The 19,163-nt window shown below is 30.3% G+C and overlaps 1 protein-coding gene across 1 annotated transcript; it reads left to right on the top strand.

The window, feature by feature from the left end:
• Positions 1-7,116: 7,116 nt before the first annotated feature.
• Positions 7,117-19,142, top strand: LOC135957738 (uncharacterized). The gene is made up of 4 exons (XM_065508531.1): positions 7,117-7,541; positions 17,987-18,222; positions 18,472-18,669; positions 18,738-19,142. Exons 1-4 carry the CDS (start codon positions 7,248-7,250, stop codon positions 18,949-18,951), a joined length of 942 nt encoding a protein of 313 aa, XP_065364603.1. The 5' UTR covers positions 7,117-7,247; the 3' UTR covers positions 18,952-19,142.
• The last annotated feature ends 21 nt before the right edge of the window (positions 19,143-19,163 follow it).

Here is a 19,163-nt window from a genome sequence, read left to right as displayed (position 1 = left end):
CTAGTAAAAAAACAGAAGAACTATTTATTGAAAAACATTTATATTTCTAATTTATTTTGTTTTTAGTTTATGCTAATGTGTTCTTTTACTACATTACCACACCAAGTACTCAAGCAGCATTTCGGACATGCAAAATCGTCTTTCAAGGTCTCTCGGCTTCAATTCGTAAGGTACCTAAACCTAAAGTCCATGCTTTTGGATGAATCCTGCTGCAAACGTTTTTTTTTTTAAATTCCAGCTTGAGTTGCTCCCAATAATTTTTGGATGGATTCTTTTAAATTGCAAATAACACCGCCAAGTAGTTTAACAATTGTAACAACTCTTTATTTATTCAAATTTACACAACAACAGTTTAAATAGTCACTCTGTGTTTTTTTTTTCAGAGAAAATAACTCGTCCATATAACAAAAAACTCAAATTGTGATTTATATTTTGTGATAAAAATAAATCACTCAAAATAACAGTTATATAAAAGAGTAAAGGTAGGGTCACACACGGCAAATATTTGCTCAAAAAAGCGTAACCACTTTTTATTAGCACAGCATTAAATAAAATAAAACATAATTTATTGTTTTAAATCATCCTAACTAAAAAAGTTTTTGAAATAAATAAAAGAATTCAAATGTATTTTATTTAGTGGTTATGTCTTTTTCATCAAATATTTGTCATGTGTGACCCTACCTTAACGTAACTGACTCAATGACTGACTGATTCATCATCGCACAGCCCAAACGACTGAAGCTAGAATCATAAAATTTTAACTGCGGGTTCCTCCCTCCCCAAAACGATTCGATAAGAAGGGAATTTTGGAAATTCGAACGTTTAGGGGGTAACAAAGGGTAAATTCGGTAACATTATATCTTCAAAACTAATAAAGATACAAAAAAACTTAAAATTGCATGTTATGCTAGGTATACACGTTACGATAAGTAGTACGATAAATCGTATAAGTATGAAATTAGTAACGTGTATCATGTTGTCGTACTAACGAAGTATGAAAATCAAAAATTTTTGATTTTTGTGATATTTTTATTACTTGTCATTTTTTTCAAAGGAAATAGTACGATTTGTAGTAACGTCTATCAGAAAATCGTACTTCAACTCATACTACGATTAGTACGAAAAATAGTATCGTGTATACCCAGCATTACTCCATTTACAAAATAAGCTGACAGGTGTTTCGTACTTTTTCGAAATTCAACCCTATGTATCTTTTAAACCATAAACATAGAAACAAATTTCTTTACTTATTAAAAAATAAAAAATATCAGTTTGTTACTTTTAGGAAATTCGAACACTTAAGGGGTAAAAACTGTATTTATTTTTGGTACTTTTTCATAAAATATTTTTTTCTATAATTTGACATAGACATACGAATATTTTATTATGAGCTCCCACTACGATACAGAAATTTATTTGAATAAAATTTTACCACCGCAATGGGGATAAAAAGAGTATAAAATCGGGAAAATACATTTCATTTGAAATTAAGCCAATTTTGATCATTTTTTTAACATTGGTTCCTGGATTCATACAAAAATTAACTAACGGGTTGTTATTTGGAACTCGAGTGCCAAGGTGTATATTGGGCCAAATCCGGGTAAACAATTTGGGAATTTTTTTTAAACATATATTTTCTTGATCACATTAACACAGATTTTAATCTTTTGAGACATGTCACACTTTTCTCCCTTTCTGCAAGAAGAATGTATACCTGGAAATACCCCCAGGATACAAGAGGTAACATTGTCCGAAATCAAATTAACAAAAACTTCAACCTACCCAGAAGCGGATGTACCGTCTGACCATAATCTTTTAATGGCGAACTTATGTACAAAACTTTTAAAGAATACAAAGAGCAAAGTACGTATGAAACTAAATATTAGAAAATTTGAGGAGCCTGCTATTCGAATAAATGTAAAGGAACGTATAAATCGAGAGCTAGATAACGTTAATAGGGAAGATGTCGAAAATATATGGAACTATGTTAAAACATCTTTGAAATCGATAGCAGACAATATCCTGGGAAACAAAGAAAATAATGGATGTCAAATGAAATACTAGGACTAATGGAGGCACGTCGAAAGCATAACAATTCCAATTATGAAATATATTATGAATTAAATGGGGAGATTTAAACGGCAATACGCATCGCAAAGAACGACACCTAAATACACAATGTCAGGAGATCGAACGATTACAAGACCTACATAACGACGTTAATCTCCATAAAAAAACTGAAAGAAGCTGCCGGCATATACCGCAATCCAACCACAAAAATACTATATAACAACAACAACGAAGCTGTTTTCGATATTCAAGGAAATAAGGTTATTTGGAATGAATATATTAGACAAGTTATTACTGATAATAGCCGATCAAACTATGAAACACTTAGGCAACAACCACTTACAGGAAGGTAATGGGAGCGCCTCAGTTTGGTTTTAAAGCAGGCATGGGCACTCGCGAATCACTTCATTTAAATTTTACACGGCGTGTCATTTCGAGCCAAGGCCTTGCATACTCGCTGCTGTTAGAGGGCTATGTAAAGGTCTACTTATGATGGGCTGCAAGTAATTTATTGTTGTAAATTTTAAGACTAATAGCTTTAAACTCTGTTGTGTAATTTTTGGGCATTGAGCTATCTATTGTTAATTCTTTTAAGTGTTTTTAGAATTTTTAAGTCGTATTTCAATTTTTTAAGCATATTTTATGCACATAATTTCTAAAAATAAATGCATGAAAATCCGCCCCCAAGGTATTAAGCAAAAATTAAAATAAACTGAATGAGAATTATATCAACACAATTTGTATAAAACCAGTTTGTATGAATTACTCAGAAAACATTTAAAGTGACTACACTCTAGATTACTTAGAGACACTTGTCTTAACACTAGATTACCTGGGATGTATAAAGTAACCAATTGCGTCAAATGACCCAAAATATATATATTGGATTTTTTTTTTTTTTTTGTATAACCAACACTCAGGGGATACCCCTATATATGCAGTGCATTGTGTTGATGTTAGGAAATATAGTTGTGAGAAGGAGGAAAGAGGGAGTAGTGTTTGTTGACGTTTGACTTGAATTGATAAATATTATATTCCGCCGGAAATACGTTGGCAAGTGATAATACATTAGTGACAATTACTGCCTATAAGGGATGCATTGATTACTTGCTAAATTGCTGGGAGCCTATAGCTAAGAGCTTTTAAGAAAACGAATGAGCACTAAGCGCACATGGCTTGGGCACCCTTGATCTAAAGTATAAAGTCGAATGTTCTATTTCCACAATGATTTGAAGCTGCTTCACAGTTAATGTTGTCATACTTATAAACAATATTATTAACAGCGTGTTATCAACATTGTTTATAAGTGGAAATTTCTACTGTTTAAAAACATAATTTTTGGTCGCACTGTGTACTTACTAGTTTTACTACACACTACTTTGATATTTTTATCATAGAGAAAATATACATAGAGCGGAAACTCTCCTGTCAAAGACCTAACTCAGTTGTCAAAAACCTAAGTGGTGAGAATGTATTATTGAGTTTTTTTCTAGTTTCCGCTCTATGTACATTTTGGACAAAATTGTTCACAAAAAGTATGATTAAAGATACATATATCTAGAAAAATTGTATGATTAAAGATATATCTAGAAAAATTTATTTACAAACTTAGGTCTGGCAACCCATTTTGTGTTATGTAGTCTGGCACAATGTTGTTTATTGTATGGCAACATGTTTTTGGAGTACCGTTACTTTTTCACTAAAAAAAAATTAAACAACTATATCCACGTGTGTGAACATTTTTGACCCTCAGATCTTTTTCTCAATTTTTAAAAAAATATAAAAACAAAATTCGTAATTTTTTTAATAACATAAATTATATTTAAATAAAATACTACGCTTTTAAATAATTTATTTAGCCTTTTATAATGGGAAAAGCTAAGACTCCCCTATTGAAACAAAATGTGGCAAAAGACATAATGGAAGGTGTCCCATATCGCGAAATCGCTAAAAAATATAATATATCAATAGGGTTAGTGAATAAAATAAAGAATCAGAATAGTATAAACTCTACGGGAAATAAATAATGGTCGTCCAAAAAAACTTTCACTTGCTGATGCTCGAGAAGCTCGTCGATTGATTGTGTCTGGTGAGGGTAATACAGCTGTTGAGGTCACACAAATACTCAACCAAGAGTATAGTTTAAATAAGGCGACCAGATTTTGAAAATGAAAATCGATGACATAAAGAAAAAAGCCAAAAATTTATTTGAATTCAAGGTTGTGTTCTATGTGTTGTATATATTGTTGAAACACCTTGTGTAAAATATTATGATCATAGCTTTTGTAATTTAATTTAAACGAATCGAAATGTGTGCGTAGCTGTCGTTCTAATGAGATATAAAGGACTGGTTACAAACTTTTAGAGACACACCATTAACGTGTCTCAGGCCACTAGAACAAGAAATGTAGGAATAGAATTAACATATTCTGAGAAATATTAAAATAAAAGATATTTTTACGTAAAATATATCCGTATTTACTTGTATTTGAGCTTTTGTCTTCGTACGATACCGTTAACTTAATTTTTTTAACTGCAGTTTCAAAACTCCATTTCAAATTTTAAAAAATTTTGGTAAGAATTGTGCTGAATTACCAATTATTGATAAATTCACTAAAATTGATTGTTGGAGATAAGCTAGTTCCTATGCGCATTTCACTGGTTGCTTATGTCACATTATCAGGAAATCTTTTCCCAAAAGGCTTTAGAAAAACTAAAGATATTACACAAATAAAACTATAGAGTGAATGAGAATTACAGACGCTTTATTTGTAAAAATATCAAAGGGTATGAACAGAAATATACGATTTGACCGGTGACCGGCGGGAAATCAAATTTATTTTAATTTATAAAATTAAAAATAAATATTGATCATACTTTTAAAAATTAAGATAACATAAGATGACAGATTAGGAAAAAAGATGACAGATAGATGACAGCCAGTTGAAATAGATGATTGTCCTCTAAAAAAGAGGACGTATGGTCACCTTAGTTTAAACATAAGTTCCAAAACCGTTCGAAGATGTTTAAAATCCAGCGGCCTAGCGCCAAGAACAAAACTTAAAAAACCTTATTTAAGCGAACACAATCGAAAAAAGCGGTTGGCTTTTGCAAAAACGTACATACGAGCATTTTATGACAGACGACTGGATGAAGGTAACTTGGGCAGATGAGACAAAAATCAACCGTATTGGGTCTGATGGGCGCCAATGGACATGGGTTGATAAAAGAATTGGAGTCCAAGAGCGAAATATTACAAGCACAATGAAATTTTGAGTAGGATCTTTGATGGCTTGGGGCTGTTTTCGTGGAAACCAGTTGGGTTTACTACTCCGAATAACTGGCAGAATGTGTGCCAAAGATTACATTACAATCCTTGAATGTCCATGCCAAGTTTGGATATATTTGGTTTAGAGCCGGGTCAGGATGACATCTTCATGCAAGACAAAGACCCGAAGCATTCTGCCGGAATTACTAAAACGTGGTTTGAAGAAAATGGGATTAAACTTTTAGATTGGCCACCCCAGTCTCCGGATTTAAATCCGATTGAACACCTTTGGTCAATATTGAAATGGAAAATATTGGCTAAAAAAGACCCAGCGAAAACCATCAATGAACTTTGGGAGCGTTCTATCGAGGCGTGGGTAAATATTAACCCACAGGTGCTAATAAATCTTGTAAATAGTATGCCAAAACGAATAAAAGCTGTTAAAACTGCAAGAGGGGGGCACACGAAATATTAATAGCCAAAAACGTAAGGATTTTCGTCAAGGGTCATAATTGTTCACAGCTAACATGTGAAACCTTTTTAAATTTAATATTTTTTGTTAGTTTTATCTTTTTTTTTATTAAAGCATAATGTAAAGATTAAAATAAATTTAAAAAATTTCAATAAAAACAATGAAGAAGAAAAAGCGGCGGCATGTCACAGTGTCCATTGACATAATGTCCATGGACATTATGACACCCCATTAAGTGACATATCATTTCGGTAGTGTCATAATGTCCATGGGCACTATGACACTTTGCTTATGGATATTATGACACTTTTTAAAGTATCATAATGTCCAAATATTTTTTTAGATAAACTCATTTTTATAAAATTTTTGGAACAAATCAAGATCCCAGTAACAGTTTAGATTTTCATATATTAGAAAGCTTCATGTAGCGAAGCCGTCTGCCGCATTTCATGGAGGAGAAAGCCCCTAAGAGCGGCCAATAATAAAAACCTTTTTCTGGGAAACCAAATAGTTGATCGCCATGCTACTGAGTGAAAAAAAAACTTGTCTTTGCAAATAAAGTTTATCTGCGTGGCGGCCTGCGACCGCTCTTCTGCTCCATAGAACGCGTCAGGCGGCTTCCCTAAATAAAGTCTTTCTTGTAAATTAATGATTAAAAAATATTGTTTTTGGAGTGAAAGTTCTTAAATTTTTTATTGAACTTTCTTTTTTTGTCAAATTCATTCCTAAATACATATTTATATTTTACATTATCCATTTATACTTCTTTAACAATTCTTCAAAACTCCACAAAATTCAGATAATAATTAAAAATCGTAGCTATAGTCTTATTACTACTTTAAATTTACAACATAAATAGTTAAATTATTTTTTAAATATCATGAACAATAAGTCACTCTCAAAGTGTCATTATGTCCATGGACTTTACAACACATTACACATGAACATTATGACACTACCGAAATGACATTATGTCAATGGACACTGTGACATGCCACCGAAAAAGCAAGTTATTTATATTTAATATTTGTTGTTTTGTGAACAATTTTGTCCCTAACTGTATATTTTCTCTATGATTTTGATTGCAGCTATTAAACTCACATTTGAATAACTATGTATGCATAGTGTCTGTACTAAATACGTAATATTTATATTGTATTTAGTCTTTTATTTAAAAATAAATTCTCTTTATCACTCTTAAATCATTACAATGACTATTAAGCTACACATCAATTCAGTTCGTATACATTCATAGGTACATATATTCAAAAATTGTTTTGGACAATTAGTAACGTTCACAATTTACGAGAGATCAGTAGTCAATTGTCGCTTTCGTATATCAGTATCGTATTAGTATTTTTTTATTATTATAAAACTATAAACATAATAAAAATTAAAAATACATTGATAAGAGTCACCCCTAAAAATTAAGAAAAAATGACCAGCAATCATATGGTGGAATGTATGAAAAAAGATGGAGTGGTTGATATACTACGGCCACTCAATGATGAAGAGTTTTGTGAGTTATTGGAATTATATAGAGAGAAATACAAATCAAATGGGTTTCAGTACTTACTCCTATTCACACAATACCAATGGAATAGACAATTACATGTGCTGAATATTGACAAGAAAAATCATGTATGGATTTCGTTTCGAAAAACATTCTACACACATAATACTGGGGATTTTCGTAAATATGGAACTTATGTGTGTTTACATCAAGATTTGGTGAGTATACATACTAAAATATGTTGTAATTACATCTTAAAACAATTAAGAAATTATAGTCGCCCAATCCCGGCCATATGATCCCTACACCGGGTATATGAGTATAATTTTTTTTCTTTTAAAATCTATGAAATTGACCCATATTTCAACTTTTGGATTTATAGTTGTATAAGCGAACTGTTTAGCTGATATAGAGGAGCAATCCGGTAGAAAGTTATAAGGTATTTTGGTGATTTTAAATGTTTTTGTTTTTTTACCAGTGCACTATAGGTTAAATTAGAGTTTCGTGTTCGGTTTTAACCGAAACCGCGGGTTTTCAAGGCCTAAAACCGTTTAACTATGGGAGGGTTCCAACATAAAACTACTTAAATTGTTTACTGGTTCAACATTTTTAGTTAATTTTTGTCATAAAATTTTAGATCGTTAGAGTAAATATATAAGTTTTGATATAGCCATTAAAAAGGGCTAAATGAAAATATAAAAGGCTAAAAAAAATGGCTAAAGGCTAAATTAATTTTTTTAGTGGCTAAACAAGATTGAAAAGGGCTAAATTTAGCCAGAAAATGGCTGAATTGGCAACACTGGTGTATACCAACATTTTTAAGAGATTTATGCACGTTAAAGTGATTTTCGGAAGCGGGTCTTATATGGGAGTTATGAGTAATTAAAAATAGGTGACATGAATGCCGTATACATATATAAAACTTATTTGAAGAAAAAATTTGTGTAGATACAGTAGGCGCTCACAAATTAGAGCTTTCAGTAATTCGAACTTCCAGAAATTAGAATCAGTGTTTTTTTTGTTGTTATTTGAACACAAAAAATCTGCAATTTATTTTTATTCTGTTTGAACATAGTCAAATTAAAAAGGGGAATCACCAAATTATATATGTTTTCTCCCTATTTGTTGTTTTTTGTCGCATTTATGTATATTTGTGGCTAGTTTACTTGAGAAATTTGATACGCGTGTACATATTTTGGCAGTCTCTATTAAAAAGTGAAATTGTATTATTAGAAATGTCAAGTAAACGTAAAAAAACACTTTACCATTGGAAACTAAAGTCAAAATATTAGAAAAGCTTGACAAAGGCGTTCAAGGGAACCAGTTAGCACTAGATTTTAATGTGACGACATCTTCAATCAGCTACATCAAAACACTTAAGCAATCTTTTGGCTCTCCGTAATGATATTTCGGATTCGATGAAACCGAAAATACAAACAAATATAACTGATTATATGTATATCAAACAAAGATTAGTTGTAAATTTGGCCATTGTGCAAACTTTTAACTTTATTATTTAACTAGCTGAACCCGGTCCGCGTTGCTGGCCTTTAGAAAACATCTGTTTTATATTGCATTTCGATCTCCAACATTCAATGTTAATACATAGATAAAATACAGATATTTGTTAGGGTAAAATATGGAGAAAACCAATTTATTGTTCAAATCAATAAAACAATTTTTAATCAAGTGACAAGAAAAATTATTTTCTTTTGAATTATAATACAAATCATTTCAAAGACTACAAGATGTATAATTTACAAAGTATTTGAATACAAGTTTTAATTGAATATTTCAACACCCTTGCCCAATTAAATAAATCCAATATTATTTCTAAAATTTGTAAATGGCAGTTTAGATAGTGATTTTGTAAAGAAATCGGCAATTTGTTCCTTAGTTGGCTTGTATAGGATTTTCAAAATATTTTCTTGTATTAAATCTCGAACGAAATTATATTTTATGTCTATATGCTTCATTCTTTGATGTTCTTTAGGTTCTTCAGCAATTTTTATACATGACATATTATCCTCAAAAATTCTAACAGGCGATTTTATTATTATATTGAAATCTTGCAGTAATTTCTTTATTGAAATAATTTCACATGCTGTAACACAGAGAGCTATATATTCCGCTTCAGTGGATGATAGGGTAACAGTAGGTTGCTTCTTAGTAAGCCAAGAAACAGAACAGCCATATACTATAATTAAGTAACCACTTATAGATTTTCTATCGTCCACATCATTTCCCCAATCTGCATCTGAATAACCAAATAATATTTCATCTGTTTTTCCATCGTATAAAAGTTCCATGTTAGATGTATTTTTCAGATATCTAAGAACTCTTTTTAAATGATTCCAATGACAATCTGTAGCACAATTTTGAAAACGTCTTAAGTAATTTACACTAACGCTGAGGTCAGGCCTTGAAGTTAGCATTAAATACATTAAACATCCGATTAATTCCTTGTATGGTTCTTTCGTATGATTATCTTTAGAATCTTTAGATAAATACAATTTTGGTTCCATTGGAGTATCGGTACCATTACAATTTTCCATTCCAAAACGCTTAAGTAAATTTAGTATAAATGATTTTTGATTGATTTTAATTTCAGACTTTTCAAAATATCGTATTACTCTTACTCCCAAATATACATCAATATTTCCCAAATCCTTCATTTCAAATTCTTTCTTTAGTAATGATTTAACAATTTCAAGTTGTTTCCAACTAGTAATAGGTCATCTACATATAGTAATAAATATACTGTATTATTGTTAATATTACGCATGTACAGGCAATAATCATCTTTGGACCGCACAAATTTTAATTTCATAATATAATTATTAAATCTCTCGTTCCACATTCGAGGAGCCTGCTTTAATCCGTATAAAGAACGATTTAATTTACATACCAAATTTGAATCACATTTAAGTCCTTTAGGGGGTTTCATATATATTTCTTCACGGTGATATCCATTAAGAAACGCTGTCTTAACATCCATTTGGTGAATATGATATTTCAACTTATTGGCAACAGCAAGTAATATACGAAAAGTTCCAATTCGTGCAACAGGAGAATATGTTTCTTGAAAATCAAAACCTTGACGTTGTGTAAACCCTTTTGCTACAACTCGTGCTTTGTATTCGCCAGGATTGCCATTACTGTCTAATTTTCGCTTGAATACCCATTTACTGTCGACAATACTTTTCCCATCCGGACGTTCAACTAAATTCCATGTCTTATTTTTCTCTAATTCGTTTTTAACAGCTTCGTACCATTCACTAGAATTATGACAATTTCGAATATCCTCATATGTTAACGGTGTCAGAGTGTCAGAAACAAATTGTTCAGCATTTAAAGCTAAAGCAATATAATTATTTATTTTTGGTTTCCTAATTCTTGAACTTCTACGTAACTGTGGTTCCTGTTGATCTACCTCGGAGTCTTCTATTATTATTTCATCAACAGTATCTGAATCATCTACAATTATATCATCAACAACTTCTTCACTTCTTTCAATGTTAGTTTCACTCTGATTTTCTTGTTGGCTTACTGCTTCTTCGAATTGTTCGTCACCTTCGCTGTCTTCAGAACTATCATATTGTGTTCTAACTGTATTTTGAATATTATTTGGCGACGATTCAATTTCAATACATTTTGAAACATTTTTGTTTATTGAGCCAGTATTTGCAAAAACATTTTCATTAAAAACAACATCTCTTGACAAAATAATTTTGCGTTTAATAGGACTCCATAATCGATATCCAACCATTATTAATTTATCAGATTTCATATCCAATTTCTTACGTTTTATTTTTGGAATATGAGAATATGCTACACAGCCAAAAATTCGTAAATTAGATAAGTTGGGTTTAATACCAAACCAAATTTCTGCGGGAGTTTTATTGCAGGAAATAGCAGTTGTAGGACTTCTATTTGTCAAGTAATTTGAACAGTAAACAGCTTCCGTCCATAAACTCTTTTCTAAACCACAATTAAAAAGTATCGATCTTGCCTTCTCAATCTATGTACGATTCATTCTTTCAGATGTTCCATTTTGTTCAGGGGTATAAGCATTCGTATATTGAATAGAAATTCCAGACGTTTTACAAAATTCTTTAAATTCAACAGATGAGTACTCGCCGCCATTGTCACATCTTAAAGCAGCAATTTTACTATTATGTAAATTTTCGACCATAGACTTGAAAGTTTTAAAACAATTGAAGACCTCTGATTTCTTCGACATCATGTAAACTGAAGTAAAATGAGAGAAATCATCTATAAAAGTTACTATGTACCTTTTACCATCCCAAGAAGTAGTGTCCATCGGACCACACACATCACTATGTATTAGTTGCAAAATTCTCGAAGTTTTTATTTTGGTATTTACTTTAAAAGGTTTTCGCGTTTGTTTTCCGAAAACACATGATTCACAAAATGACTTTTCACCTACAAGGCCATCCATACCATCCACAATTTTATTTAGCTTCTTCATGTCAGAAAAATTCAGGTGACCTAGACGATGATGCCACAAACCAACAATACCTTGTTTGTCAGTAATGTTCACAGATGCACTTTGGTATTCCATATTGAATTCATAGAGTTTGCTTTTCCTTTCAGCTTCAAGCAACAGAGATTCGCCTTTACATATTTTTGCATTTTTGTTCTGAAACACGACCTTCATACCTTCATCTTCAATTCGACGAACAGAAAATAAATTGCATTTTAAATCTTTGCAGAATAATACATTTTTAATTGCGATTCTTAAAGTCTTTCCTTTTATATTTATGATACCACGAACTGTTCCGATTTTATTTGCTTGAATAGAAACACCATCCTTGGCAACACCAATAATCACTGGATTTTTAAGTACTTGTAAATTATCAAAGCAATGTTCATTATTTGCCATGTGATCGCTGGCTCCAGAATCTATAATCCATTTCATTCGTGTAGAAGATTCAACACCAAAGCAATCTCCATCCGCAATAAAAGTTACTTCAGAATCTGTAAAATTCACATTCTTACCGGATTGATCCTTTTTCCACTTGAAACAGTTTTTCTTTTTGTGACCAACTTTTCCACAATAATGGCATTTGAATTTGAAGGTTGCTTTCATTGCCACATTTTCACTTAAATCAATTTTATTTACAACTTCACGCTTACGTTCTTCTTCCAGCAATCGATTTTTGACGAAATCCAATTCCAGATCATTTGGGTTTAAGGTTTCAATAGCAGTAACAACGTTATTATATTTTTCCGGTAGTGTGATAAGCAAATGACAAATTATGTCAAGTTTTTCCATTTTTGCACCAGACGATATTAACTGCCTTACCAATCCGCCAAATTTTAAGAAAAATTCGTTCAAGCTTACATTCTTCACATTTCATTGTCATTAGCTTCTTTCTTACGAATAATTGATTTGAAATGCTTTTCTTTGCAAACACATTTATAAGTGGCTGCAAAACTTCATAAGAACTATTGCAGTCCTTAACATATTCTAAATGAGAATCAGCTATTCTTCTGATAATTATGGATTTAGCCTTCCTGTCGCCTTTCTTAAGCTCTTCCACCTTAGTAGCATTGGCTTCTTGAGCTACCAATTCTTCTACGTCTTGTTTTATTAAATTTAATAGTCCATGCTCATCTAGAACTGCTTCCAATCTGAATCTCCAATTATCAAAATTCCGACCCTCAAAGAAATTTATAGAAAACATTTCTTCAGTCATGTCTGGGCCCATAACCAGATAAAATACAAATATTTGTTAGGGTAAAATATGGAGAAAACAAATTTATTGTTCAAATCAATTTTTAAACAAGTGACAAGAAAAATTATTTTCTTTTGAATTAAAATACAAATCATTTCAAAGACTACAAGATGTATAATTTACAAAGTATTTGAATACAAGTTTTAATTTAATATTTCAACATACATGTGGTGGCATTTCGGCTGGTTCCAATGAATTCAAAAATTCAGTAGGATAATTGACGACTTGTTCTTCGTCCATTACTGTTTCAATCGATTTATAATTTTTTGATTAAAATTAGATTTCATATAGAAATTTCTTATTCATGCTCCTAATATGCAAAATAGTAAGTAAACAAAATTGTTTATCACAGATCGAAAATCAAAAATCTGACTACACTGTTACCCGAAAGGCTTTTCTGAAGATTCCGTGAAAATTTCATCAAAATCGGTCCAGCCATATATACACACATCCATTTTTATGAAATATATGGCATTAGCGGTAAAATGTAAAAATTTGATTTTTACATGCCCCTCCGCCCACAGACCGAATATCTAAAATCTGACTATACAGTGTTACCCGCTTTGCTATTCTGAAGATTTCCTGAAAATTTCATCAAAATCAGTCCAGTGGTTTTTTATATATATAAATGGCATTAGCTGTATAATGTAAAAATTTGATTTTGCCACACCCCTCCGCCCACAGACCGAAAATCAAAAAGCTGACTTTAGAGTGTTACCCGCTGGGCTATTCTAAAGATTCACCGAAAATTTCATTAAAATCGGTCCAGCCGTTTTTGAGTTCATTCGGAACATACATACATTTTTATATATATATGAAAAATATTTGTATGAGAAAATTCGAAAATCTTCTTTACGAAAGCACCGAATGGACCTAATGTAGTATTTTATGTGTCTAAAACCATATTCAGAAAATTTCCTTTCCAATGATACCAGTTTGGAGCTAATCGGTTGGATGGTCTCAGAGTCTATAACGGACATAGGTAGAAACAGTTTTTGTATTTTATATATGTATATAGATTTTTTTTTAAATACATATGTAAAACTGAATTGTTATGTTTTTTAATTTAATTTATAAAAATACATTTAATGTATTGGACTGAATTGTTACGTTTTCTTTTCTTGTTTTGATCAAATAAACTTGAATTAAAAAAAATTAAAAGTGTTTGGAAGTAAATTTACTCTATTTTTTATTCGAAAAAAAAAACGTCCAGAAATTAGAATTGCCTCAAAAACAAAACAATTGCGGTTCTAATTAGCGAGCGTCTACTGTACTAGGGTATTCAAATTATTAGATTTTTCTCTTGTTCGAATAAAAGGAATAAGAGATTTTAACTTGTTCGAATAATTCGATCACACATCTAAAATTAAACGAATTATACGAATAATTTTAATTTTTTTAAGAAAGTAAAGAATGAAGTTATGATGTAGGCTTTTTAATATTTTATTGTTAAAGAAAAACAAAAAATAACGTTAAAGTTAACAATTCAGGTATTGATTGTTTAAAAACATTCGACAACAAAGTCAATCAATTAATTTTCATCAGAAATATTCTGATCAGATTCCCTCCCGAACAAACAATTGACTAGCAATCTTTAGTTTCCGTTTTGGAGATATGCTTTTAAAAATGTGTGCTAGTTCGACATGATTCTGAATTGAAGTACAATATAAATTCGAGTTTTAAAATGAGTAGCCTTCGTCCATTTCAAAGTAATCATTATAAATCTCATCCTCGATATCACTTTCGACGACCGTTTTAAAATCACTTTCAACACCACTTTAATCATTGTTATATTTTGATTATTCTGCTAATATTTCGCCAGCATATGTTCCCACCACGGCCGCACCGTAATTTTAAGACCCTAAAATTTCTGTTTCGAAATCAATTCCAAAATCCTTCAGCCTTTTTTTTACTAAATAACAACTATTTTATTCATTGGTTCAAGTCCTAAATTAAACATTTTGAAATACTTGTTTTTAGAATTGTAACTTCATGTAGTAATATTTATATATTTATAGAAGGAGCTATAGGACCAGTGATCGAAATATTAGTCGAATTTCAGAAACAGTGCAATTTTTGTAAGTCATTATTATTTATTTAAATATGAAATTATGAAAAAATTTTATTCGTTTTATTCGATTATTCTAAATAAAATTGTTCTAATTATTCGTTATTCGAAAATGGCAATTTTTAAGTTGTTTATTCGTAAGAAATTATTCGATTAATCGAACGATCATTATTCGAATGAATACCCTAGTAGATACCTATATAAATTAAACATTTATGACCGATAAAGTCCAATTACGGAAGGACATTTGTATGGGGGCAAGGTGGTATAATGGACCGATTTCAGCCAATTTAAATAGCCCGGTGTTAGACTAATATTCTTGGACATTACAAACATCTGCACAAACGCATTATACCCTTCCCACTATGGGTATAAAAAATGTATTGTTTGCGTTATATGCTTCTTCACTTCATCTGAAAATATGTTAACTTCAGTTTTGTCAACTACATGTTTGTAAACGGCATAAAATTGTTCTTTTTTTGAATTTTCGTTAAGCCAAATTTCAAACAATAACCTAAAAAATATAATATTCGAAAACGGCTAAAAATGGCTATTGAATGTAAATGAAAATTGGTTTATATCATTTCAATATATTCATTTCTGATTGCATTCAATCTGCCAATCTTCGGCGAAATTTTAAAAGCTTCCACGAAGTTACATTTTGAAAACAATCGCAAGTGCAGTTTTTCACGAGGCACATCCCCAGAACTAGTTCAAATAGACTGGTTTATTTTCACTGGTTTATACCGTGAAAATTATGAAATGCAAATTCGAAAATTTTACACCAATTTTTAGTAAAAAAAAATGGTATATGATAAACATAAAACCATGTAAAAGAATTGTGGTAACTTAATAAAGTGATGGATTTTAAAAATTATTTAAATAAATGTTGTAAGTGGAAAACGAGATACTTTCAACTAGAGTTTCGTGTTCGGTTTTAATCGAAACCGAAACCAAATCAAATGACTATTTATTTAATTTAAAAAAATGCAAAGTGTTTTCAACAAAGGCTTAGTTATTTTCAATTATCCAATAATAGTATGGATTACTTGCTGACCCGGTGCGCTTCGCCACCCCAATTAGAAGAAAGAAATAGTGCCATTAAGTCTCCCTTTGTGAATTAATAATAATTCAGAATTAAAAAAGTACCAGAAAGACCCACATTTTGTATTCCCACTCAGAATCATGAATGCCTAATTTCATATTTCTGAACCCGTTATTATTGAAAATGCAAAAAGAAATGTACCACTAAATTCACCTTTTGCGAATTCTAACCAAAGTACTATTACAATAAAGAAATAGTATTATAGCTACTATGTACTATGTACTACTATGTATGTACATAAGTAAAATAATTTAATATAATAAAAAGTACAATTAGAATATAGAGTACTACCAATTTTCCACAATTGAACCCCCGTCAAGTTTGAAATCAAAGTAATTTCCAATTTATAGATTCAACATTATAGAAAATTCAAAAAGTACCATTTTGAGGAACGAAAAAGTACTCCTTAGTTTGGATTAGTTCTCCTTTTTTGATATCACAATACCATTGAGCCCCGTATTCTTGATTATTTCTTTACTAAGAAGTATATTAGCCAACTTTAAGGTATATATGCTAACTAATTTAATATACATATGTATTAAAAAAAGTTTGAATTTTAAATTTGTTAGCTTTTGCTATATTATAATATAATTATCAACTGATTTCGTTGACCATCTAAAGTCCTTCGTGAATGCTCTCAAAACTGAATGCAATAGTAAGCTAACTAACTTTATCCTAAAATTCAAAATTTGTTAATTTAAATAACAAACAAAAATTTAACCCTCCGTTAGTCGCAACTGATCTGGTTGATACAGGCAAACAATTTTTGATTGTACATTTTTTTAAGCACCCTAAATTTTAAGCTATTTTTTGAATAAAATAATATTTTTACTGCAATATTATTTTGATTACTCTTTTAAATACTTTCCCCCGTATTCATAAAAAATTTTTAAATTTAAACAATGTTTTAAAGCAAAATTTCCATACAAAATTTGATTTTAAAACGTTGTTTAAATTTAAAATTCGTTTATGAATACTGCCTTTTGGATTTAATATTGCTTTTATGTTTTCGAAATAAAAAGTGAAGAGATTATTTTCAAACGCCTTTTATTTATTGATATCAATTTGATACATTACGACTAGTCTCGATTGAAAATGATTGCGACTAACGGAGGGTTAATAATATATAAAAGCATCTCTGCATAATTTCACATTTGTGAACTAATACGTTTTAGCTTACATATATTTATTCAGCAACATTCAAAAATACTTTTTGAATGCAAGTTATATAGAATATTATTTTGATTTTATGTTGTACTTTGTTGTAATAGAGTTGAAAATTATAGCTGATACTACTAATTTTTTACTTAAATTTACCTAAAATATTAAATTAAAAAATCCGTTAGTCGATAAATTTTTGCAAGATATACAAACATTCGAAAATATACGAACTTCCAGTAAACCAAACAGTTCTCATTCATTAACGCTCATAATGGATATTTTCTTTTTTTTTCAAAAATAAAACAATATGATAATTTATCGGAACTAAAATGCGAGACATTTACTATAGTTGCCCGATAGTTGTACCATTTTTTAAAAGCCGTATTATAAATATTTAACAATATCTAGGACTAGAGAAATTTTGATATTCCAATATATTTTACACAAATATCTTAATAATTATATTTACCCTTAACTTAACCTCGAAACTGAAAAAATAGATGATTTGCACTCAAATTTAATTTGAAACTAAAAAAAGACTTTCAACAAATTTAAAAATACTTTCAGATTCAAAGTGTCGCATTTCATACTTGGGAACCGAAGTGCAATGAATTGATAGAATGTTTAAGTAAAACGAACTTAATACAATGGAAAAATGGTCCTCTACTTATAAGTGTTGCAAATGAATACCGCGAAGCTATAAATGATATCATCTTATCAAAAGGAGGTTCAATACAAAAAGCTCGACAATGTCAAGGTTTAATTTTAAATTACGACAAGGCTTTAAACCTGAAAGTACCCAGGTAATCAACTCTATCAGCGATTGATAATCAAATTAGACTCATGTATTGCAAAAATGTCGAGCATTTCTGCATTCGTTAAAAATTTGCTTCCCTAATTAAGCCTCAAATTTCTAATGTATTATTTTAAAACCAAAAAAACAAGAATCAAGAATATCGTGATTTGTAATCGCTGGTAGAGAACTTAATATATTTTTTTATTATTTAAATCTATACGGATTAAAACTAATTTTAACATATTTATCTTAAAAGCCTTCCCGAGGGCTACAATGAAACCCCAGTGCAGGAGAAGCATGCCGATTTAATTCACTCTCTTTGGGCAAATAATAAAGAAGCTTCATTGAACTACATTAAAGGTTTTATCAATTTGAAAAGGTGTATTGGTGTTATGGAAGAATCCACAAATAGTCTGATTGGTTGGATTTTTCATAATGAATTCTCTGGTTTAGGGTGAGTATTTACTGTTTTCTATTTTTATAAACTTGTTTGGTTAAACTTTATTTTATTAAATTTTCCAGAATACTTCAAGTTTTGCCATCAGCTCAGCGAAAGGGTCTTGGTCAATATTTGGCAATCTCTATGAGCAAATTAATAGCTACATCGTCGAAAGTTCATTCATCAGCTTTTGTTGTTGTTGGAAATATAAAATCTGAATATTTACTAGAAAAAATCGGCTATGAAAAGTTTGCAGTTTACGAATGGATTCAATTAAATAAAATTAATTCAAATTAAAAAAATTAAATAAAAAGCTCAACTACCGTTACCGCTAAAATTCCGTTATCGATATAATCGTAAATACCGTTACCGTTATTATATAACTAATTTAAATTATAAAAATACATTTTTTTGTTTAAATAATTGAGTTTATTGCAATCTACACAAATTTTAAATACGTATGTATAATAAAACACAAACCACCTTTGTCAACTTTTCTTTAATTTTTG

Source organism: Calliphora vicina, chromosome 4, assembly GCF_958450345.1.
Source record: "Calliphora vicina chromosome 4, idCalVici1.1, whole genome shotgun sequence".
Taxonomy (NCBI): Eukaryota; Metazoa; Arthropoda; class Insecta; order Diptera; family Calliphoridae; genus Calliphora; species Calliphora vicina.
The sequence above is the reverse complement of the archived record's forward strand: the minus strand, read 5'-3'. Positions and strand labels throughout refer to the sequence as shown.